The sequence below is a fragment of the Aphanomyces astaci genome (assembly GCF_000520075.1).
Source record: "Aphanomyces astaci strain APO3 unplaced genomic scaffold supercont1.80, whole genome shotgun sequence".
NCBI lineage: Eukaryota > Oomycota > Saprolegniomycetes > Saprolegniales > Verrucalvaceae > Aphanomyces > Aphanomyces astaci.
This window is the reverse complement of record NW_009798343.1, coordinates 227,959-251,286: the sequence shown is the minus strand read 5'-3', so window position 1 is coordinate 251,286 and position 23,328 is coordinate 227,959. Positions and strand designations below refer to the sequence as shown.

General features: G+C 48.1%; 6 protein-coding genes across 8 annotated transcripts; 2 read left to right on the top strand and 4 right to left on the bottom strand.

Moving 5' to 3' along the window:
• Positions 1-6,980: 6,980 nt before the first annotated feature.
• H257_16131 (hypothetical protein) lies at positions 6,981-7,637 on the bottom strand. Its single transcript, XM_009844466.1, has one exon. The coding sequence runs from the start codon at positions 7,520-7,522 to the stop codon at positions 7,079-7,081; it is 444 nt and encodes a 147-aa protein (XP_009842768.1). The 5' UTR covers positions 7,523-7,637; the 3' UTR covers positions 6,981-7,078.
• A 328-nt stretch (positions 7,638-7,965) lies between these two features.
• On the top strand, positions 7,966-14,253 carry H257_16130 (hypothetical protein). 3 transcript variants are annotated; one of them, XM_009844465.1, is made up of 13 exons: positions 7,966-8,297; positions 8,342-8,542; positions 8,608-8,800; positions 9,116-9,250; positions 9,301-9,582; positions 9,636-9,815; positions 10,224-10,427; positions 11,421-11,760; positions 12,630-12,831; positions 12,889-13,141; positions 13,473-13,694; positions 13,770-13,976; positions 14,042-14,253. In XM_009844465.1, exons 1-13 carry the CDS (start codon positions 7,978-7,980, stop codon positions 14,186-14,188), a joined length of 2,886 nt encoding a protein of 961 aa, XP_009842767.1. In that variant the 5' UTR covers positions 7,966-7,977; the 3' UTR covers positions 14,189-14,253. The 3 variants fall into 3 exon arrangements, with proteins under 3 accessions (XP_009842767.1, XP_009842766.1, XP_009842765.1); XM_009844463.1 differs by lacking the exons at positions 7,966-8,297; positions 8,342-8,542 and having other exon boundaries at positions 8,576-8,800; XM_009844464.1 differs by lacking the exons at positions 13,473-13,694; positions 13,770-13,976; positions 14,042-14,253 and having other exon boundaries at positions 12,889-13,236.
• A 419-nt stretch (positions 14,254-14,672) lies between these two features.
• Positions 14,673-16,157, bottom strand: H257_16129 (hypothetical protein). Its single transcript, XM_009844462.1, has 3 exons — positions 15,714-16,157; positions 15,522-15,665; positions 14,673-15,456 (listed from the first exon to the last, which is right to left on the bottom strand). The coding sequence occupies exons 1-3, from the start codon at positions 16,055-16,057 to the stop codon at positions 14,790-14,792; spliced, it is 1,155 nt and encodes a 384-aa protein (XP_009842764.1). The 5' UTR covers positions 16,058-16,157; the 3' UTR covers positions 14,673-14,789.
• A 372-nt stretch (positions 16,158-16,529) lies between these two features.
• On the top strand, positions 16,530-17,565 carry H257_16128 (hypothetical protein). Its single transcript, XM_009844461.1, has 5 exons — positions 16,530-16,684; positions 16,729-16,803; positions 16,853-16,951; positions 17,016-17,271; positions 17,332-17,565. The coding sequence occupies exons 1-5, from the start codon at positions 16,574-16,576 to the stop codon at positions 17,526-17,528; spliced, it is 738 nt and encodes a 245-aa protein (XP_009842763.1). The 5' UTR covers positions 16,530-16,573; the 3' UTR covers positions 17,529-17,565.
• A 152-nt stretch (positions 17,566-17,717) lies between these two features.
• On the bottom strand, positions 17,718-20,409 carry H257_16127 (hypothetical protein). The gene has a single exon (XM_009844460.1). It carries the CDS (start codon positions 20,362-20,364, stop codon positions 17,731-17,733), a length of 2,634 nt encoding a protein of 877 aa, XP_009842762.1. The 5' UTR covers positions 20,365-20,409; the 3' UTR covers positions 17,718-17,730.
• A 296-nt stretch (positions 20,410-20,705) lies between these two features.
• H257_16126 (hypothetical protein) lies at positions 20,706-23,324 on the bottom strand (the record flags this gene model as incomplete). Its single annotated transcript, XM_009844459.1, has 1 exon — positions 20,706-23,324. The coding sequence occupies one exon, from the start codon at positions 23,322-23,324 to the stop codon at positions 20,757-20,759; it is 2,568 nt and encodes an 855-aa protein (XP_009842761.1). The 3' UTR covers positions 20,706-20,756.
• Positions 23,325-23,328: the final 4 nt, after the last annotated feature.

The following is a 23,328-nucleotide window of genomic DNA, read 5'->3' as shown; positions in this document are numbered from 1 at the left end:
ACAGTACATCGTCGTATTATAGTAAAATCCTATGTTCGTACACATACGTATTGTATTAATTAAATATTCATGGCAACATCCTGTTTATTGCGTTATATAGTTTAAACGTACGATGCACTTAACAAGGCTCGGCCCTGATTAATCCCATCCTGTGGTTCTGATTGGTTGAATATGAACTGTCTGGCCAATCAAAACGATGAAATTATTAGTATGCGGTCCCAACGTGGCTACGTGGCAGAGTGAGGACTATGTTTGCATAAATTGCAACTACTACATTGTATAAAATTAAAAATCACAAGATAAATTTTGCATATATTTTGGGGTTATAGTTCCTCAAGCACTGACCTAAAAGTCGTCCCAGGATCTGAAGGGCTTCCATGGATAGATGTCGACAGGAGTGAGACACCTCTGCCACGAATCTGGGTACATTGTGAACTACTATATAGTACAATACTGTACTGTACAGTCCCAGACCTATCATGAAAGGGGGTCTAACGCACACGCGAGGATGACAGAACTGCACTTGCATACATCTGGCCAGTCGTTGTGTTGATTGCATTTTCACTGCATTCACAGACGTTGGATATGGACAGTACCACGATATAAACTGCACAAGAATGTTGTGAATTCACTATAAACTTCCAAAATTCGCACGGTTTGTCTAATCAATTTTGAATCACGCTGGAGTTCTGATTGGTTGAATATACTTGTCCTTTCTGTAAGAGCGAATTAAATTCACTCGAACTTGGGGATTAGCCAATAGCGTCGATTCGTGATTCGATTCCACGACGAGATTCGATTCGACGGAAATCTGTACCGAATCCACAATATACTATTGTGGGAATTTTTGAGTGAGGTCTATACTTGGAAATTGTATTGGTAGTTGCACTAGGATCTGATATATTTCTGATATATTTCGTATTTTATTCAAATTAACATTTTTACGACCAACCGGATGAGGATGTGACGCACACAGTCATGGGAAAGCACAGATCAAATCGATATAATCTTCGATAAGAAGACCTATATCATGAAATACAAATGCACAAGGCTTCTATTGACATATACTGCTTTTGTCCCATAAGGCATCACGACACTTGGCTCAGATTTCAGATCATTCAACGCAATGTTTAGGGCTCCTCTGGATGCTACATTTTATGTCATTAAATAGCGAATTTCTCCATATAATGTAGAAATGACAAATTCGTCAATTTTTGTCGTCTGGATACAGTACGGGAACAAATTTTAAGACATCACGAAATTCATGATAAACGAAGTCACTTTGACACCGTCTGGGGCTAAATTTAGATCACGGGAGACGTTTCAGGATACTCTACCGCATGCAATGAGCTGTATTCGAAAATGCGATTTGGATTTTGGTAGAGCCGCTGGCTAGCCTTTTCGGCCTCGGAAGCCAGAATAGGACAATGCACATATCGTCCTCTAATGCAAAAACCACTATACCATGACCGCTGAAAACTTACATGCACACCACAAAACACTTCTTCTGCAGTCTAAACAACATCTCATGGGTCGCGGCAAGCAACTGAACGAATTCCAGAAGGGACAAATCGTTGTCTGGAAGCAGCACCGACAAACCGTGCAGTTCATGGCTCAAAGCCTTGGCGTCTCTCGAACTGCCATCAGTAACTACCTCAAGGACCCTGAAAACTACGACAAACGTTTCAAGGGCGGCCGACCATCAAAATTGAGCGTCAACGACGTTCGCCAAATTTTCCGAACTGCCTCCAAGACTGGCGCAACCGCGACAACAATCGTTCGTGACCTCAATTTGACCGTGTCGCCACACTGGGTCCGTCACATGCTCAAGGACAACACTTGCTTCGAGTACGTCAAGCGTAACGCCACCCCCCTCTTGACCAAGGCTCACATGGAGGCGCGGCTGAAATACGCGAAAAAACACCTTGAGTCCCCCCCGTCCTGGTCCACCATCATCTGGTCCGACGAGAAAAAGTTCAACCTGGATGGCCCGGATGGGCTACAGTGCTACTGGCGTGACCTCCGCCATCCCAAGGAGTCTTTTTTCTCTCGCAAATTCGGGGGCCGCAGTGTCATGGTTTGGGCCGGGTTTTCTTCCGACGGGGCGACCGAGCTTGCTTTCCTGGAGGGCAACCAGAACTCTTGCAAGTACATCTGGACCCTCCAGGACTACCTCTTTCCCTTTGCGCACCAAATCTACAAGGGTGACTTCACCTTCATGCAAGACGGGGCCTCGATCCATCGATCGAAGGAAACCATGGAGTTCCTGACCAGCCAAAATGTCAACATGTTTGAGCACCCCGCCCTCTCCCCGGACTTAAATCCAATCGAAAACCTGTGGGGGATACTCGTTCGCGGCATTTACGCCGGGGGGAAGCAATACCACAGCGTGGAAGCCCTCATTTTGGCCATTAAGCACGAATGGTCCAAGATCGACGTTGCAATCAATCAACGTCTTGTTGACTCCATGCCAAGACGCTGTGTCGCTGTGATCGAGTCAAACGGTGCCTTGACGCCTTACTAGGATGGAATCCGTGCATAACTACATGAAATAATGCGATTTTACTTTTGTGTCTTATTTCGGGTTCCGGACGGAATATATGAAATCGTTGTCTGCGGAGCGCACTGATTAACTTTCGACGCCCCAGGTAGTACAGAAGGCTTCCCCATCAGTTTCAAAGTGCTGGATCCAAACTTGGGAACTCTCGCAAACGTTGCGTCGTTGCTACATCCAATTTTTTAAATGTCTTAACCTTTGTTCCCGTACTGTACCACAAAATACAATGCTTTTATTCCAAAATTGAAGGCCAAAAAGGACGAAATTATGGCATAAGAAAATAGACCGAAAAGGTCCATTTCTCATGTAAAGACAGTCTATCAAACCAGTTTCGTCGAAAACGGCGCATTTCGAAAGATCGTTGTCAACCTCAGGAGTGAATCATGGGACTTTGGACGGACGACCTCGACATCTCTTAAGGAGCTTGTGTACCAAGCGGTCGTGGTTGGGAAACGTGCGCGCAGTGGAGGCGTGGATGGAGGCGCTCAAGAAGCTCAACCATTGCCACCCTCAAGGCCCACCGTTCACGATGCAACAGCTCAAATCAAGACTCGTCGTGTGCCGCGTATATCGCAACGTTCCTCGAGGTCTAAGTCGAGTCCACGGAATGCCGAAAGGTTTTGATGAAGGCATCCTCGTTGCCTGGAGCATTTCAGACACCCACATGGCCCCAGTCAAGACAGAGACGCGTTTGGATGTCTTCAGCAGGATGTCTTCAGCAGGTAGGCTGAATAGTGGTATGCCATGTACGCAACCATGATCCATCGTCGGCGTCGTCGAAGGCGCTGTTGGAACGCACATAGTTGTAGCTTCATCCGAGCTGCGTGCAACTTTCGCGCGCAATCAAATTTCAGCGAGATGACAGTTTCATCATGTGGATCCAGACGGTTTCTCAAATAATGTTTTTTGGTATTTTGGTCAAAAAGTACAAAATCTCAAAACCCATTATGGCATAATGTTTTGACATTGTATCCAGAGGAGCCCTTAGCATATTGATGGAACTACTATAAAGGGTAGTTTGCACAAGCACCAGGTTGATAAGATTTGCAATAGCATTGGCTATAACAAAGGAATAGATGCATTCATAGTGGTTATTATTGACTTACTCGCGAGTTCGAAGTGCTGTTGTTCATGTTTCCCCATGGTTGTGTACGAAAAACGCTCCACGACCAGGTCTTCCGAATCTTGCAACATAGATACCACGGTATGCAGAGTGATTTAGACGATTTGGACGATAGCTAGCTATATCTACGCATCAATACGAGTCGTTTGAGCCTACAATCCCCACAATTGGACCAGAAATGAATGAATGGCCGATATTTAAAGTAAAAACATCTGATTATACTTTCTTGTATGGAGTCGATCTCATCCTCGACTGCGAATAAAGTTAACTGTAAACAAAAAATATGTCCTTGTTCCACATGGAATAGGCTACAAAGCAAGCCTAATTAGGGACAAGTAGCGAATATACGTCATAAAATATGTTCCGTCCCGTAAACCCACTATAGCATTCTGAAACGGAGGAAGTATTTAAATACTTCCTCCGTACATAATTTAAGACAGTACTATCAGTACTGTCTTAAATTATGTACTATTAATAGAATACTAACTCGAATGGCTATGATTGATTACCAACAAGGCATCTACCAATAACTAACTGTTGTACGAAGTATTGTGCTTTTCACCTGTTTTGCCCCTAATTTACCTCTATAAATAATACTATGCAGCTCCCCATGATAAAGCTCATAATGGCATTCATACTAAAATAATCCAACGTCCTTATTATTATTAATAGATCAAACCTGTTGAGAACAAGCAGTTTAAACAACGACCTGAACGTGCAATGATCCCGCTGCCAGACTCGTTTCGATGCCGACTTGCTGCAAAGGTTGGGAAACCCTTAGGCAAAAGCCGCACCAGAGTTGGTCAGCCAGTCGAGCTCAACCTGAGCAAGACATCGTCATTTGGAGTTGTCAGCGCCATGCTTGTCGACGCAATCACCTCCATTGTCGCTGTGCATCATGCAGAGCCTGCAAACTCGAAACTACTTTGGGACCCAGCCACGGCCAAGGATATATATGTAAAAACAGCCGCAAACACAACGCAAGATAAGTACACCAAACTCACCATAGATAATTACAATGAGGTCATCCTGCAAGTGTGGGAAAATGCAAACAAGGTCCGAAATGGCCAAGCATCGTTTGCTGTGTTGCTTTTCGTGTACATTGGTAATATTTTCAACTCAAATAACAATATACTTCAACACATACTGTACTAATATTTTACACATACTGTACTAATATTTTACACAAACTATATAGACAAAAGCACCGAAAGTGCAGGAATTAGACGCGCAACCGCCCACAACATCGAGACTTCGGCGGCTCGTGTGGCAAGTTATATGCAAGAACATCACATGGAGCTCGGTCTACTCCAGACGAATTATGCGTCCGTTGTGACAGCACGTTTGCCAGCAGCAACACGGATAAGCATCCCCAACAACGCGACAATGCAACAGCTTGGTCATATCGACCGAATGGCGGCCGAACACTCTGAAGCGCGACGTCGAGAAGTAAGCGCGCAAGCCGAGACGTACCGTATGGTGCGCATACGCTTGGGAACGTTGTCGAGCCCCCCAGTTGAGTGTTTCATTGCTGTCGAAGACCTCCGATTAATTTTGGGAATTCCTCCGTTTGATGTGACACCCATATTTCGAGAACCATTTGTCGGTGATGTTCGCATTCCGAGTCATAATGTTGACGATATAGATCACATTGACCACGAATAATCATAAATAAAGCGAATAATGCATCAAACTTTTTTTATTACATTAAAAGCATTTCTTTTTCCAACTGAGTTGAATCATTCATAACCACAGTGGCGGTACAAATTATGGCCAATGCTATCATTTTTTTTTGTGCATTCCACAAATGCTACATCTAATACAGATCGAATATTCATTCGAAATGCTCAAAGGTATTTGGTAATCCACCGCTTTAACAAACTAAATCCAACTTCGATTGGATTTAGTTGTGGTGAATACGACGGCAAAACGAATAGTAACGCGCCTTTGCTGTGGACGGCCTCTTGTAGCTCGTTGTACATGTGGATCTTCGCATTGTCCAAAATTAAAATCGAGCGTGGTAGGGGCTAGGCGTTCAAGTACGGAATGATACTTTTGACCATCGCACCGTGGAACTTTTCACGGTCAAACGTCCCTATTGAAATATAGTTACTTAAATATCAAATCATAAAAAGAATGATTATATTTCATAATTACCATCAGTATACTCCCAGGTTAAAAATCCTGACGTCGTGAACGCAGCCAGAGCTGACACTCTTTCATTTCGCGCAAATGGCAATTCCACTATTGCTTTGGTGTTCCGTTTCGACCACGCATACTTTCGAAGCGCGTTGCGGCCATCCTTTGAAGTCTCGTCAACGAAAACAAGTTGATCGGGGAGTATGGTTGCAGTCGGCCGTAGTAGTCCCGCAGTTCGAAATCAGCAGCTTCCCTTGCTCACTTTTGAAGGACTACATAAATATTCAATAATAACATTGACTCAAAAATCATAATAACTACATACCTTTTCGAGTCAAGCCTAGGTCATGCATGAGTGCACGACAAATTGTTGCGGCCGGCACGTTGTTTAATGACGGAAATTGATGTTGAATTGACTCTTTGATTCCTCGATGTAGAAGCAAGGGTGAGAGACCGCGTAAGCTTTCACCCAATCATTCACGGCTGCTGGCCACCGGTGAGCCTGTGCACGTTTTCGGCCACCAGTAACGTGCCCTTTGGACTTGAACATGGCATTGTACCTTGAAACAGATCGCCGGGACATGCCAAGGATCAACCGTACGACATCAAGGTCGATACCGTATACTTGAACGAGTACAACACACCGTCAACGCATGTCAATGCTGATCATCGTAAAACAAAATGTTTGGCCACTTTGAAATGGCCAAACAACTTGAATAAGAATAAGACTACAGCCTCCAATAACTATTAGCCAATCAGTACTGCTTGATCTATTGCTATCCGTTAAACCATGTATGTCCCAATCCGTAAAATTACCCTTCTTTAAGCTTATCTTATGATGAAAAATTATTAAAGGAGGGTTTTAGCTGTGGATTAGCCAAAAAAGGTGAAAAGCACAATACGTACTAACGTTACAGCAACAGTACACTTCAGAAAGAATACCTATAATAGTACTAGTACTACCGGAAACTAGTATGTATACTAGTAATAGTATTAATAGTATTGTGGCCAAGCTAAAGTACGTAATATGAGGCGATTCGGGAGATTGGAGTACTTTTTTCTACTAACGTTAGGCGGGTTAATGCTACAGATTGTTGCCACTGTCGCTGCTACTTCAGAGTAACGTGTATTCCAATCAAGACGTGCACCATGAATAGCGAAGGTGCAACGTTTTTCACTATTACTACTATTAATAGTACTACATATTAATACTAGTATTTATACCTGTCAACCCCATTCTTTTGCGATTGTTAGCCTGGCTAGAGTTTGTCTACTTTGTTGAAATGACCGCCACCAGGGTTTCGCTTGGCCAGTTCCGCCATGTCGGCTGCCTTGTGGTCGAACGAGCACTCGTGTTGGTCTGCATACCGGTGGGTTCCGCAATACACGTAGCCGCATCGACATTCGATGCCCGTGAGCCCGACCTTCTTGTTGCATGCCCAGCACCGGGCCTTGTTGGTCTGAACTGGTAGCTTCTCGGCTCCTTCTTCAGTCGCTGCGGCCGGCTCTGTCGTTTCTGCAGTTGTTGGTGGGACGACCGCGTCTGGCTCTGACACTTGCTCTGCCGATGCGTCCAACGGAGCTTTGGGGCTGCCCTTTTTCCAACACACTGAGCACATGCCATGACAAGCAGGGTTCCCAAAGAAGCCGCATCCGCTAGAACACAGCGGAGCGTCGCTGCTGCTGTCGCCTTGTTGCTGCATTGACCCAGCTGGTGAAACAAAACTCTCGTAATGGGGGCGGCGCCGCCGTCCCAACGAGGCAGTTACAATCTATATATAACTCTAACGGTGGGTAAGAGTTCGCTCCCTTTTCACAACCAATAATACTACTGTACTGACAATCTGAAATGCAATAAGACTCATCGCCTTTCTAACGGTCGTGGTCCAATATGGGCTGCGAGGTCGTGATGCCTCTGTGTGTCTCGTAACACTCGTGAGTAGCAAAGGAGCTATAAGTTCGATGGGGTAGTGACGTGTTCGAGACGTGCAATGTCCCATTGCTGTCGCTACCGTACCTCAATGCAGCCTTCCTGCATCCTTCCGCGATGACTGCGACGGACCAATTTGAATTGTGAAACACGACGTTTCCGGATAACTTCCAGACAAGTGGGAACGGCTGTGATTGGTCCATTTGAATTTCAGCTTCGTCAAACAGCATGCGTCCGGCCATGCAGAAGGCCCTTGTGGCGATGGCAAAGGACGGGCATTGCAAGGAATTCCTGCGCGTGTTCGCTGCTGAATGCCTTTCCGAGAAAAATGAAGATCACAGCTTGGAGTGGAAGGAAGGACTGGATGCGATGTCGACGGCACAGTGGCAGCACTTGTGCGAGTACATGCGCCTTCCACTGGTCGATCTCCACATCACGGCATGCTTGACATGCTTGTGTTGGAGCTTGCGCGACTCGTTACCGACTTCTGTCGTCTTTGCACTCAGCGACGTGATTGTGCATCTCCACGGCCACCTCCTGCAAGCCACGTACGTTGGACGATGTATCTCTTGTACAATCCTTTCTACTGTAGCCCGGACGCGCAAGACGCGATCGCACAGTGCTGCGAAGCGTTCTGGATCAGCCATGCGTCACGCGCGGAAGCTGTGATCCCTCAACTCATCCCGTACCTTGTCGTGCAAGCGCTGGATGGTGAGACCGTGTCGGCCGTCAAGCGACTTCGAGATGTGCAGGACGCGCTGTCGCTTCTCGACTTTGAGGACACGAGTAGTCGGTACGTCCTTCTCTATCCGTTAGTCCTTTCCCATGTCTCCATCCCGATGGACGTCTTCCTTCTAGCTTGCTCAAGGACCTGCTCCTGCGGTGCTTTGTCTCTCCCGCGTTTCTCAAGTCCAACGACGGCGTGGCTATCTTGAGCGACCTGTTTCACTTGGACGCGTCCTTTATGGACGACATCCACGAAACCATTCGGAACCAAGTACCGACCCAGAAAAAGTCTGTCGTCAAGCGCTACGGCCTAGTGTATTTTAAGGTATATACTTTTATATTTCCCGATACTACATATCTATGGATATAAATATACATCTATATCTGGAAATATATCTGGATATATATCTATATCTAGAAATATGTATATATCTATAAATAATGATAAATAATGGTATATATATTAATATCTAGAAATACTTAAATATATAAATATACATATCTATATCTGGAAATATATCTGGATATATATATATATATATATATATCTAGAAACAATGATATATATATTAATATCTAGAAATATTAAAAATATCCAGAAATATATACATGTTTATACTACAGTAATATATATTTCTAGGCGTGGCACACGGCCTACTTGAACGAGTTGCCGTCGTTGCTGAAACTCGAAGAAGACTGCATCCAACCGTACTTGTACCATGCGATTTACGTTTCCACGGCGTCGCTGTGCACAAAGTTGCATGCGTTGCTCGAGGTATTTCTACCAAATATATATTAATATATATATTAATATATATGTCGTAGGCATTCTTTGAAGCCAAGCAAGTGTGTGATCCGATGCTATACCGGCTCGTGGAGCCCATGTTGTGGCGCGGGCTCAGTGCCACCAACGACCAAGTGCGAAAGCAAGCGGCGATCGTGCTATTCCAAGGGTTTCCATATCAAAAGTTCCATTTGGATGGGAATAAATCCGCGTCCAAGGAAGACACGGACGCGCTCCTGCAGAAACAAGTGGACGGGATGCTGCTTCTGGTCCAGGATACATCGCCGGCGACGCGGGTCGTGGCTGTCCATGGGTTGGCCAAGGTATGTACTACTACTAGTACTAGTACTAGTATTACTACATGTGGTGATGGTAGGTGCTGAGCTTGTACTGGGAAGTCATCCCGCACGAATCGATCCAGCAGTTTTTGTTTTGGCTATTTGAACTCGTACAAGACACGGCCTCGACGGCCGTCCGCGTCGCAGTGTTGCAAGGCCTGCCCCTCATTTTGGACAACCACCTCAGCCATGCCGTGCTCAAGTCCCTCCTCCCCAAGGTAATCCTACTACTAGTACTACTACTAGTATTGAACAATGTGGTTCCAAATCCATCGATCGATATGTTTACATGTTAGTAGTGAAGTTTGTATCCGATCGATGGTTGCGTCAAAATCACACTAATTTTTGTCATACACTATATTTTGATTCGTGCGAACAACACTACAATTGTCAAATTCAAATCATCATCGACAGACAATCGACCAATCAAAATACAGAACAATAATCAAGGGACCAATCAAATTCACCCATTCCTTTAAACATCGAATTCGTATATGATTTGGACGTGTTTATTACATGCAGAATTTGTACAGAATATCGATCGATGGGCTTTTTAATCACAGCACAAAACTCCAATGTTTGGCTGACGAGAGCATATAATATCAACATGTGTGGTACATGCATAGCTCGCGCCATACTTGAACGACAAGCAAGAGACAGTCCGAGCGGCGTTCTGCCGACTCCTCGTTCGCGTCAAGAGCATCCGGAACATGCACTTTTACGACATTGCGCCTGTGGACTCTTGTTTGCTGCGCCTGGTTATGGACGCGGCGCGGCCGTCCGTGGCCAAACCGATCACGAATTTGTTCTTGCGGTCGTATTTTCCCCAGGTATTTATATATATGTCATCCGCGTACTACTGCAACCAAGTTGTGTGTTGGATTGAGCGGTTGTAAATATTTATAGGTGGGTGTGTACTGTTTATGTCTATTTTTGTTGTTTATCTTCTACATGCAGGCTGGGGTCACAGATAATTATATTCCAGCTATTGTGCTTTCGAGTGAAATTTCGTATTGTGGTGTGGTTTCTCGTTGGAATTTAAATCGATTTGATTGGCTACCTCAGATGAGCTCAAAATTATTAGCCAATCAAAACCTTATCAATGAAATTCAACCAATCAGATCGATTGTGGATCGGTTTGGTCGGCGAGATTCGATTGCACCCCCTCCCCAAATTTGTATCAAATCGACAATAATCCTATGAAAACTCCTTTAACTCCAAACGGAAAAGCAAAATTAATTAGAAGTGAGAGGTTTTGTATCCAAGCACACAAGCTGTGGTCGGTCGCTGCGACAGTTGTTTGAATCCCGAGTATATATATAAATCTATTCTTGCCTACTTGGATGTAAATTAAAAGTCCAAGACTGAATGCATGGGCTAATGGGGCGATTTATATAAAAATAAGGATTGGTCTGGATCACACACACTCCATTTTCTGCTCAATTAATATATTTGTACAAAATTTGGTTTCAAAGGAGAATTTGGTTGTCGCCTATGTTTCACTGTCTGGGTCAAACGGATTTCGAAAGACGATTCTCAGTTATTGTTAACTATCCGAAAAAAAGTTGCTATTTATTTTTGGCTCAAAACGTGATATTTTCGGCCAAAAACGTGATATTTGGCAATATTTTGAATCCAGACAGAAAATTGTTCACGTTTTGCCGATTCGGATGAAATTTCCAACCTATCGCCGATCGACGTTGGCCATTTTTTGACATCCAAACTCTCCCTACTATTAGTAGCACATTTTATTTGGATACTCGTTTCAATAATGATTACATTTTGTAAATATATCTTTTTTAATAGTTTTTTGTTTCAACTAGGGGGCGTCGGACGACGCCCAAGTCGCTCGGACGCTGAGTCTGATTGAGGAGCATCCGGTGGCCAGTCGGGTGTTCTACCGACACGTCGTGCATTTCTCGTCTGTGGGCGCCGTGTGTAAACTGGTGGTGCTGCTGCTTCATTTCGTGTCTTGTCAAGGCGGAAGTGACAACTCAGACTTGGCCAATGGGGTAGTGTGGGTCGTGGTGGATCTGCTTGAAAGCATCCAGAAGCCTTTGATGCACAGCAAACGATACGCCGACTGCCGCCGGTTCATTCAGGATCAGGTGCACCCGGACAGACTGCACACGATTCTCGAGTCGTTTTCTGCGTATCCGTCGGGTATGTCTGACTTGGGTGCTCAAAATGGAATCGATGTATATATATATATTTATTGTCGATTTAATAGTACAAATTTGGGGAGGGGGTGCAATCGAATCGCACCGACCAAACCGATCCACAATCGATTGGTTGTTGAATTTTATTGAGAAGGTTTTGATTGGCTAATAATTTTGAGCTCATCTGAGGTAGCCAATCAAATCGATTTAAATTCCAACGAGAAGCCACGCCAAAGCACGAAATTTCACTCGAAAGCACAATATATATATATATATATATATATATATTTAAACTATATTTCAAAACAGGAGATTGGTCAATGGTCAACACTGTGTGCGGGTGTGATTTTGTAGTCGTCGATCGACATGTCGCATTGATTGCTTCCATCGATGGTGTATTCACTCCAACTAGTGCTCACAAAATTGACTCTCTCATTTTGAATTTATTTTAAATTTTAATTTTAAATTGTATTTAAAACACGAGATTGGTTGACGCAATGTTTGCAGTTGTTGTATTGTCGATTTGATACAAATTTGGGGAGGGGGTGCAATCGAATCGCGCAAACCAAACCGATCCACAATCGATCTGATTGGTTGAATTTCATTGAAAAGGTTTTGATTGGCTAATAATTTTGAGCTCTTCTGAGGTAGCCAATCAAATCGATTTAAATTCCAACGAGAAACCACGCCACCACACGAAATTTCACTCGAAAGCACAATAGTTTCGTTTTTATTTTTTAAAATTCGTCAACACATTGAAAATGCTCTTTTCGATTTTGTTCGAGTGGATCGACGACACTTGCTTTGGAACGAACGTACCTCAAGACTTGACGTTGGGATTTATGTATTTTTATATTTATTAATTTTTTGTAGTGGTGGCAGGCACGTGGCACGTGATTTCGCACGTGCCGACGTCGATGAAAGATCAGTTTGTATTGCGTGCGCTGGACGCCATGGCGGAATTCGAGTGCTCGTCCAACAAGCTGCTGCTTGTGGGCGTCCTGCAGTGCCTGGTGCGATGGGGCGAAGCCCTGACGTTTGTCGATTCGTTACTCGACCAGTTGCGTCCGAAACGGTACCACTAGTATCCGTTGATATATAGTGTTTACTTGTTATATTTGGTGTATCGTAGCATCCATCGAACAAACGTGGCACTGCTGCTGGTGTGCCTAAACGAACTGGCCAAGCTGTGCGACCTCAGTGACGTGGCTTCGTCGCTTGTGGTCAAGTTGGAGCAGCACTGGCCGACGTTTCAAGGACAGATGGAACCTACCAGTGCGATTTTGTATGCCAAAGTCGTGTGGACGCTGCACCAGTTGGTTGTTGCGGGAGCGGCAGCTGCTGGTGACACGCCGCCGCCACCCATGGTGTTGTGCGCGATCTATGTAAAACAACATATTGTGTTTCTATTACCCAAAATCTGGTTGACTTGTGTGCTGACTCGCCAAATGTATCTATCGATTCTTTGAATTTTGTATGTACAAAGTTGCTGTCCTGTGGCGATGTATTCACACTAATTTAAGCCACACACTAATTCGATGTTGATGATGGGTTTCTTCAATCTGATTGGCTCTTGTGTACATTTGGATGCGTCGATTCAACTATTCTCCATGTGTCGCTCCAGTTTAGAATATATAAACACAATACTATCCATCGTCGAATACTTTCTGTGTCGACATATATTTTGATTTGTAAACCACATGGCGTGGAGCGTAGGAATGGATGTCAACGCTAAAGAAGCGGAAAGGACCAGCTGCCGCCACTTCTGATCAACCAAGCGGCGATGCCAACGGCTCGGAATTCCGACTCGAGGTGGTGCCAGTGCTATGCGAAGCCATGTTTGTGGCCCTGCAGTCGGCCACCGCCGTGACCTTTATGCAGCGCGTGCTCGAATTGGCCATGGACGAGCCAGCGTTGAACTCACAGCTGTTGTCGTTGGTACGATTTATATAGTATATATCCTCTGATTTGTGGTTGTAAGATTGGGTTGAATTGGAATGTTTTTTGTTCTAGCTGGTGGCGGTCGAAGTTGACTTAGAAGACGACATCTTGGGCGCGTTGCTGGCGGCGTTGCTAGAAACAAACGCATCTAGCTGCGTGTGGCTCACGCAGTTGCCCCAGTCCACGGGACTGTGCCGTTGTCTGTGGATGCTTCTCAAGCAAGATGCTCACGTTGGCCAAGCCATCAACGCTACGAAATGGCCCGAAGACGCCTTGCAGGTACGTAGTAGTGTATGCGTTCTATCAGAGTGTTGCTAATAAATCCCATCATGACGGGGGTATAGAGAGTATTAAGCGTGGGCCTGCAACAGGACGAAGTGTTGCCATTGCATGTGGTGCAGATTTTGAAGTCTTGTCGATCCCTGGACTGGGCGACCAAAGTTGCATCCCCCACAGTGCTCGGCCAGTTGCCGAATATGCTAAACACATAACCAAATAGTACAAAGAACGAACGTTCCCCGTAATAATTGCCATTTAATTTGGGAGTAATTGGAGCCACTTACAGCTAATTACCAATTTTCAAATGCAGGAGTTCGCAAACGTTTACTGTGAACGAGTTGGGTTATTCCGCGTTCCTATGGAATATTACGCCAGTACTATATACTTCGAAGTACAGTAGAATACAGTACTGTATTTATTGTATTTATTGTAAGTCGATATATTCGAAATTGGAGTGGGGGTGCTCAATCAAATGAACATAAAAACCAAATCGGCAGAGAATCGATATACGACCAATCAAAACCCACAACAATAACCAAGTGGCCAATCAAATCCACTCTTACACTGGACATACAAAAGTCAGTACTACAAAGAATGGATTGATTGATTTGGCGAATCAGCACAAAAGCCCAAATTTTGAGTACAAGGACAATCAATACATACATATAAGCTGGAATTCAATTTCCAGAAAAATGAACTCTCCCCTCCAAGTTCCGAATACAACTTGGTGGAATATGTCAATAATATATGTGCGTGGGAAATCGTTTCTTTGTGTTTACTAATGCATGAGGATCGGAGGGTAAATAACAGCGTCTAGTTGTTGAGTTTGGACTTGGCACTCCACGAGCACGAGCTGAGGCCGATGGCAAATGCTTGGATGGGGGCAAGGGGGTATCGAAAGTCGAGGCTAAATTTCGACTTGGAGAACTTGCCAAATTGAAACACAGCCTTGTCGTCGTCGTCGTCCAAGACGAGCATGAAGTTTTTCGCCGACGCTTCTCGGATCCGCCCGCCGTGGAACTTCATGATCAAGCTGTTCACTTCGCTGCACCACGACGGCAGCTTGCTCACGAGTTTAACACGGTCGCTCACGGGGGTCTCAAACGTGAACTTGGTCTTCTTTCCATGTGGAGACGGCGACGTCACGAGCTCCGTCTTGGCCGACGTCCGGGGGGTGCCGCCCGATGGGGTATCGCTGCGGCACATGCGCGGACACCAGATCACCCGCGACCGACTGTCCTCCATCACGGCTGGAATCACGACGCTCAGGCATCGCATTTCGCTCGAGATGCCGCTGACCACCTTGGTGAAGTGCGAAATGTCGGCGAGCAGCTGGCGGTCCGCGCCCTCCCCCGCTTCTTCCGTGAATCCAAAGTTGCTCGAGGTTTCATGGTCGTTGCTGCACGTGTACTTGCTAAACCCTTGATCGCACCCTTCGCAACCACAATTGTATAGCTTGAAGCTGTTGTCGGTGGTGCGCCTATACGAGGAATCGTTGGTATATGATGTATAGCCCACATTCCAACAACAGCAACAGTCGCGTACTTGAGCACTGCGCAATAATGAGACGTGGGCACGGCGCTCGAGCTGTCGGCGGACGACTCGCCAAAGTGCTCGTACTGGGAAATGTAAAACATGCCGTTGTGCTGCTTGGCGCTGAGAAGGAACTGATCGTTGTTCCAGAACATCCTAAACGTAGCCCCATGTTAGCCACAGACAAGCATCGCGACGACGTACTTGTACTGGGTCTTGTTGATACGGTGGACTGTGCTGTACGTCCACGATTTGGCACTGGTGGGACTCAAACTGTCTTCGGTGATGTATTCGCGGGCGTTGCCGCTTTCGAGCAGGTCCATATCTTGAAACTTGTCGCGCTTGATCACAGACCCCCATGTCGGGTTGGCGTGAGGTGCGTCGTCGCCATCTTTAGCGAACTTGGTCGCGATCATCATGGCAGCCTTGTCGAAGAAGCTCACGTCCGCCGATGCCGTGGTGTCCTTGGCTTCACCGCCGCCACTACCGCCGCCGTTGTTGAAGTCTGTGGAGATGGACAGCGAGTTCCTCGAAGCGAAGTCGGTCATGTTTGGTGTAAATGTGTTGAAATGGCAGACGGCAGACACTGTGGGAGGTCAGTGCAGCAGCGAGACCGTCGACAAATGCACAACCTCAACGTCGTCCAACATGTATTTTTAGCTCTGCTTCTGAAATAGGGGAAGTCGATCTTTTCGTTGGCGATTTCATTGGCCAATCTATTTTTAGCCTACCCAATCAGAACACTTGAAGGTTACAATCCCACACCATGGGCGCATAAACAGCTATCGTAAATGCAGTGCATGAAGGGAGAAGGCAGTCCTGATATGACCGAGGAGGGCCTATGGACATATCTGAGGAATATCTGAGCATATGAAGGGTATATACAGATATTCCTGTACAGTATGTATGTATGTACTCGAAGTAATAAGGCGGCTGAACGACTAATTCGATTCCAGCGGCGACGGTTTCAACGGAATGCGACGGTTACAGAACCCGAGACGTGAACTAAATCCATTGCGAGCGGTGGCAACGATCTCCTTTGGTATCTTGACTGCGTTGGCTTAATGCAGGTTGGCGGCGACATCGGCAAAGGCACATTGCCCCGTGGAGTGACAATGATGTCCACGAACATGGTTGAAGCACGTGGCCACTGGAATGGTTCTGACGCTGCTACGGTTGGTATCCTAGCGTAATTTTATGACCTAACAACATCATTTAGAACACGAAAGATCGAGCAAAAACCTCCGAACGGGCCCTTGAGTGTAAACCGTGTATTTCAGATCTGCCCAAACCTGTAAGCGTCCCCTGCAAGTTCTGCTTTACCGTGTACTACTCAATGGTAGAATTCCATCAGTCAAGAGCTACATACTCGACTGGTTGCTTTCACGACTGTGTATGGCTTTCAAAAGCTGCACGCAATTGTGGTGTCGTCCAACATCGAGGTCGTGAGTCGTGTCCAATGCTAGCTACACAATCTACTGCATCGTCCTCACTGGACAAGAATAGGATCAACTTGCACTGTTGTTTCAATTGTACCAACTACCGGCACTTCCGACCTTTGACAAACCCTGTCACGATGCTTTGAAACCGTTTTACAGATGGTCCTTCTTGGGCACCTCCGGCCTCCGCAGCGTGTGTGCCGAAATCGCGGCCCCCTCGTCCACCGTCGACAACATTACCCTTCTTCGCCATATTCTGGTGGCGGGGCTATATCTCACACATGTGAATTGTCGGCTCTCGTTGAGCGACCAGCTGCCATCAGGTGTGTGCGTTGTGCTGGTGTATATTTTCCGTTCACACTTGTAGTGACCTTGACAGATAGTCGATGCCATCTGCCTTGTGCTCACCGAATGCCGGTTGCTCTACGTCAAGCAAGATTCCCTGCAGCATCTCGATACCATATCTCTGCTCGTGTGTCGATTTTTCCATCACGGCATCTTCAAATGGCCGGAAATGGCCTCCCCCGACACGACATATATGCTCGCGTATCCGTGGACACCAGACTCCGAATTCATTTGATCTTTGAATTCGACAAGTTGACTATTCCTATTGCCAATGGGTTCTGATTTGCAGTCTACAGTGTTCTAGCCCATTTCTCTCCGATCTTGTATCTCGTTATTGGCCGTAATGAACACGTTGGTGCGGGGGAGATTCTGCGACAGTGTGAAAAGTATCGCATATTTACGGTTTAGAACAATCAGTTGTTATACTGTACATACTTTTAACCCACAAGACTAGCCGCGAGCTGTTCCTTGCTGATCGTACTTAGAGGCACCTGGGGATATATGACTGGAGTGACGTAGTTGCACCACACGTAGTTGCCATTGCCACACTCGGACCAACCGCACGCCATCGAACTGACTTGGGGGCTCATCATGTTGGAAAAGTGGCCACAATCGGCCCACGCCCCGGTCGAGCACTGATTGGTGTCGTAGTTCCATAGGGTTTCTTCTTGGTCGTACCACAACCACGCTGCCCCTGCTATGGCCATGCACTCTTGCAACCCACAGCGGTCATAGGTAGCCAAATTTTGCCACCCACTAGGACCTCCGTGTTGAAATCCAGGACACGTGTCCGCCCAGGCTTGCATTTGGATCGCTAACCCATCGTTCCAAGTTACAGAGCCAATGTTATGCACTGCTCGAATCTTGTTGGTTTGGAACAGCAATTGGTGTTTCAAGTTGCTGCTGACACGCACAGAAGTCGTCGGAGCTGGTGTCAGTGCGGGGGTGGGTGGAGGTGTAAGTGCAGGGGGAGGATCTGGAGTTCGGCTTGACGTTGGCCGTGGAGTGCGTGCAGGAGTAGGATCTGGGGTCGGCCGAGGTGTAGGCCTGGGTGTAGGTGCACGAGTCGGAGTTAGTGTTGATCGTGGTGTAGATGAAGGGGTCAGTCGCGGCGTTGGCCGCGGTGTGGAGGATGGACTAGGTACAGGCGTTGGTCGTGGAATAGCCCGAGTAGTAGGAAATGGAGGTAGCGTAGGAGTTGAAGCAAGAGGAAGGGTACCAACTGACTTTGTTGTAGAAGGCAAGATTGGAGTAATACTTGGAGTACGAGCAGGGGTACGCGCTGGAGTAGGGGCGGGAGTACCAGCAGAAGTACGTGTTGGGCTAGAGGATCGGGTAGAAGTAGGGGTGGGGGAAGGAGTAGACGAAGGAGAGGAGGATGGAGTAGGAGTTGGGGAAGGGGATGAAGTTGGAACTGGAGTGGGAGATGATGTAGGAGAAGGAGTAGGAGCATAAGTAGGAGTTGGGGTAGGCAAAGGAGTGGGGGGTGGTGTCTGAGCTGGAGTAGGAGTTGGGGAAGGGGATGAAGTAGGAGCTGGAGGGGGGGATGATGTAGGAGTAGGAGTAGGAGAAAGAGCTGGAGCTGGGGTAGGGGAAGGAGTAGGGGACAGAATAGGAGCTAGAGTGGGGGAAGGAGTAGGGGATGGAGGAGGTTCTGGAGTATTTGTGGTCTCAGGGGTTGGCGCTTGAGTTGTACGAACATAGACTATTGTCTTGGTGGCTCGCTCGATGTTCAATCGTCCGTAGCCGAAGTTGTTGTTGGGGTACTTGGCATCTGATATCCCTCCACAAGATTGGCTCTGGATAACTAGTTCGTTTGTATCCACAGTTGTGGTCAGTGCCATGAAGACGTCGGCAAAAGTGGCGGTCGGGTTTGCTGACAAGTACAAAGCAACGGCACCTGTCACATGGGGAGCTGCCATCGAAGTCCCAGTCATATAGGCATATGTGGTGTCGGTGGCCGCGTACGCAGACACAATATTGACACCAGGGGCGGCAAGGTCGGGCTTGATGCGATTGTCGTACGTAGGTCCTCGCGAGCTGAAGTACGCTAGGCCGTCGGTCGAGTCGGTCGCGCCAACCGCAATCACTTGCGGCGACATGCCTGGGCTTCCAACCGTACCACAATCGTTTCCGCTATTTCCGTTGGAAAACACGGGGATGATACCAGCTGCTCGCCACGCAGAGATCGACGGCTCAAACCAAGTTGACGCTCCGTCTGTGGAGCCCCACGAGTTGTTGATAACGTGTGGGGCCTTGGTGCAATCTTTGTTGCCTAGCGCATCGGTCGGACACAGCAACCATTGCGCACAAGCGGTCAACGTAGCTTGCGGACAGCTAGAATTCGGGCAGCCCAAACACGCAATCCACTTGGCACCTGGGGCGACCCCGATGCCGTTGACTTGACCGGCGATTGTGCCCATGACGTGGGTGCCATGACCGTTGGAATCGCTGGGTGTTGTGGAGCCAGCATCAGGATCAAACCACCCAAAGTCACTGCGCCAGTTGCTGCTTACGGCTTCGTGGGTGAGGCGGACACCTGTATCGATGTTGGCGACGACAATGCCAGTCCCCGTCGCGTTGGTGGCCCAGACTGCGGACGCTTGAATTTTGTCCACTCCCCACTGGTTGGCAGCAGCGGCGGCGGCGTCTGACTCAAACGCTGTCACTTTCAACGGGTTCACGCGGGCTACCACCGCTTTTGAAATCGACTGAACACTGGGACTGTTGGCAAGCGCACGGATTTCATTCGTGGTCAAACTACCACAAGGGAAGAACGTGTTGTCGATGTAAAAGAACTTGTCGCAATGGCCGTTGATTCGAATGCCGAGAACGTTGTCCACTACACGCTTTGCTTTCTTGGACTGGGCTATCAATGCGTCGACGAGACCGGAACGATTCGCATCGAAAGCGTCAAGCAAAACCATCGAATCGAGATTGACAGGCACAAAGTTGACGACAACTTCTTGGACAATGCCCTCCACAAGCAACTCGCGGTGTACTTGGGCCGAGATCTTGGCTGAAACGACCGATGCCACCAAGGCCACTATAAGAACTTCTAGCCGCGCCATCGCTGGAAGGGGTGCAATGGATTGATAATGGAGGATATGTCCATGATACCAAACCAGCCAAATCCAGATAAGATTGGATGAAACGGTTGCCAGGATTATCCGTTACAATAAACTGCTCAGTGTACGCACAACACATAGATCTTTGAATGTGGACATGGCTTCGACTATCCTTAAAGCCAATGATGCGTGTTGGTTGCTGAGTACTACTACTACTAGTATTAGATAGAAGCAAGGTCTTTGTACTACTAGTAGTAGTATTAGATAGAAGTAAGGTCTTTCAGATACTATTAATACTACGAATGTACTGTATACTCTAACCTTTCTTGGAGATAGATGGTCACGGCAAAGGTCACACAAAGTACCAACTTGTTTTTTAAATGGAACATGAGTTTCTACGCCGAACTGGACACGGCCCCGACGGATAAAACTGTGGACAACTTGGTGGCCTTCAACCAGCATGTCCCGCCCTGGTAGTTTGTCCACGTGTAGAATTTACAGCCTTGGGTAGATTGGCAGTCGTCGCAACAAGCATCCGGCGACGCGCGCTGCGTGCTGGCCACGTCACCACCTGGATAGTCGACGTTGAGTTCAGGGGAACTGCACGACTTGGACGGGTTTGTTAGCACCGCCGACTTGACGCCGACGACAGTCGACGGAGCTCCTTGGGTGTGCTTTAACCAACAAGTTCCCCCGTTGCTGGCGGTCCACACAAACAATTTGCAGCCGGGGGTAGCTTCGCAGTCGGCACAGCAAGCATTCGCTGACGCTTGCGATGTGCTCGTAATGTCATTGCCAAAGTAGTCGACGTTGTCGACGACAGTACTGCATGTAGATGGCTTTAGTTCGGCCGCCTTGGCACCAGCGAGATACGACTTGGGACCCTTGGAATGCTTCAACCAGCAAGTTCCGCCATTAAAATTCGTCCACACGTACAACTTGCAGCCAATTGTGTCTTTACAATCGGCGCAACACAAATGAGACGAACCGCGGGCGGTAGAGGTGAGATCGAATCCAGGATAGTCTGCGTTGTCTTCAGGATTCATGCATGAACGAGTAGTGGTCGGACGTGGTGTACGCTGCCAAGTACTTTGTGGAGTACGAGATGGAGTAGGTGTAGGTGCAGGAGTAGGAACTGGGGTAGGTGCAGGTGTAGGAGCTGGAGTGGGAGCTGGGGTAGGGGCAGGTGTAGGAGCTGGAGTGGGAGCTGGGGTAGGAGCTGGTGTAGGAGCTGGGGTAGGTGCAGGAGTGGGAGCTGGGGTTGGAGCTGGGGTAGGGGCAGGTGTAGGAGCCGGGGTAGGTGCAGGTGTAGGAGCTGGAGTGGGAGCTGGGGTAGGTGCAGGTGTAGGAGCTGGGGTAGGAGCTGGGGTAGGTGCAGGAGTGGGGGCAGGCGTCGGAGCAGGGGTAGGTGCAGGAGTAGGGGCAGGTGTAGGAGCTGGAGTGGGGGCAGGCGTAGGAGTAGGGGTAGGTGCAGGAGTAGGGGCAGGTGTAGGAGCTGGAGTGGGGGCAGGGGTAGGTGCAGGGGTAGGGGCAGGTGTAGGAGCTGGAGTGGGGGCAGGGGTAGGTGCAGGGGTAGGGGCAGGCGTAGGAGCTGGTGTCAAGACGGTTAAGGCTCGGTCAATGTTAAGTCGACCGTAGCCGTAGTTGTTGTTTGGGTATGTTGAATCGGAGACGCCTCCGCAGTTTTGATTGTTTGGCGTCAAGCTGCCCTTGTCCACGCTGCCCGTCAATGCTGCGTACACTTGGGCATACGAAGCCCCGGGGTTGGCAGACAAGTAGATGGCAACTGCCCCAGTAACGTGGGGGGCGGCCATGGAAGTTCCAGACATGTACGCGTAGCCGTTGTCAGTGTTGAAATCAATCGACACAATATCTGTACCAGGAGCGGAAATGTCTGGCTTGATGCGATTGTCATACGTGGGGCCACGGGAGCTGAAGTAGGCCAGTGCATCCGATGCATCCGAGGCGCCAACACCAATGACATCGGGGGACATGCCGGGGCTTCCAACGGTTCCGCACGCAGAGCCGCTGTTGCCATTGGAAAAGACGGGGATGATGCCAGCAGCACGCCAGGCAGCAACCATGGGAAGGAACCACGTAGCCTGGCCGTTGGTGGATCCCCACGAGTTGTTGATCACATGAGGGGCCTTGGTGCAATCTTGCACTCCTTGGGAGTTCGTAGGACAGAGTAACCACTGTGCACAAGCCGTCAAGTCTGCCTGGGCACAGCTGGAGCTGGAGCAACCAACACAAGCAATCCACTTGGCGTCAGGGGCCACCCCGATGCCATTCACTTGACCTACGATCGTACCCATAGTGTGCGAGCCATGCCCTTGGTAGTCTTTAGGGGTGACGGACGCTCCCCCCGAAGGGTCGTACCAACCATAGTCAGCCCGCCAGTTGTTCTTGACAGCATTATGGGACTGGCGAACGCCCGTGTCGATATTGGCCACAACGACACCAGCCCCTCGTTTCCCCTTTGCCCACGCCAGGGGTGACGATATCTTGTCCACTCCCCATTGGTTCGCAGTGGCTATGACGGTAGCGTTATTGCTCGTGGATTGGACTGGGGACAGTTCCATCACGGCGGCCTTGGCGATGGACGCGACGTGGGGACTGGCTGCCAAGTTCCGAACTTGCGCTTCGGTCAGCTTGTCGCACGGAAAGTACGTGTTGTCGATGTAAAAGAACTTGTCTTCGCAGGCAGACTCGACGCGAGCCCCCAGCAAGTCGGCAACGACTTGCTTGGACTTGTTCGAATGGTCGCTCAACGTTTGCACCAACTGATGGACATAGTCGGTCGATTCTGGTAGCACCAGCGCCTCGATGTCGACGCGACGGAAGTTGACAACCAAATCTTGCGCCGTGCCCCCCGCTTGCAGCTCTCGATGCACTTGGGCTGAAATCTTGGCGTGCCCCATGGCGGCGGTGGCGGCCAGCGCAGCGTATCGGGCGTGTACCATGTTG

Coding starts and splice junctions, on each gene's coding strand:
- H257_16128 (XM_009844461.1), top strand. CDS start 16,574: ATGCAGGTTGGCGGCGACATCGGCAAAGGCACATTGCCCCGTGGAGTG. Junction 16,804..16,852: donor TTTCAGATCTGCCCAAACCT/GTAAGCGTCCCC, acceptor ACTCAATGGTAG/AATTCCATCAGTCAAGAGCT. Junction 17,272..17,331: donor GAGCGACCAGCTGCCATCAG/GTGTGTGCGTTG, acceptor CTTGACAGATAG/TCGATGCCATCTGCCTTGTG.
- H257_16130 (XM_009844465.1), top strand. CDS start 7,978: ATGCGTCCGGCCATGCAGAAGGCCCTTGTGGCGATGGCAAAGGACGGG. Junction 9,816..10,223: donor TCAAGTCCCTCCTCCCCAAG/GTAATCCTACTA, acceptor GTACATGCATAG/CTCGCGCCATACTTGAACGA. Junction 13,977..14,041: donor GGCCCGAAGACGCCTTGCAG/GTACGTAGTAGT, acceptor ACGGGGGTATAG/AGAGTATTAAGCGTGGGCCT.
- H257_16129 (XM_009844462.1), bottom strand. CDS start 16,057: ATGACCGACTTCGCTTCGAGGAACTCGCTGTCCATCTCCACAGACTTC. Junction 15,666..15,713: donor ATCAACAAGACCCAGTACAA/GTACGTCGTCGC, acceptor GGCTACGTTTAG/GATGTTCTGGAACAACGATC. Junction 15,457..15,521: donor CATTATTGCGCAGTGCTCAA/GTACGCGACTGT, acceptor TTCCTCGTATAG/GCGCACCACCGACAACAGCT.
- H257_16127 (XM_009844460.1), bottom strand. CDS start 20,364: ATGGCGCGGCTAGAAGTTCTTATAGTGGCCTTGGTGGCATCGGTCGTT.
- H257_16131 (XM_009844466.1), bottom strand. CDS start 7,522: ATGCAGCAACAAGGCGACAGCAGCAGCGACGCTCCGCTGTGTTCTAGC.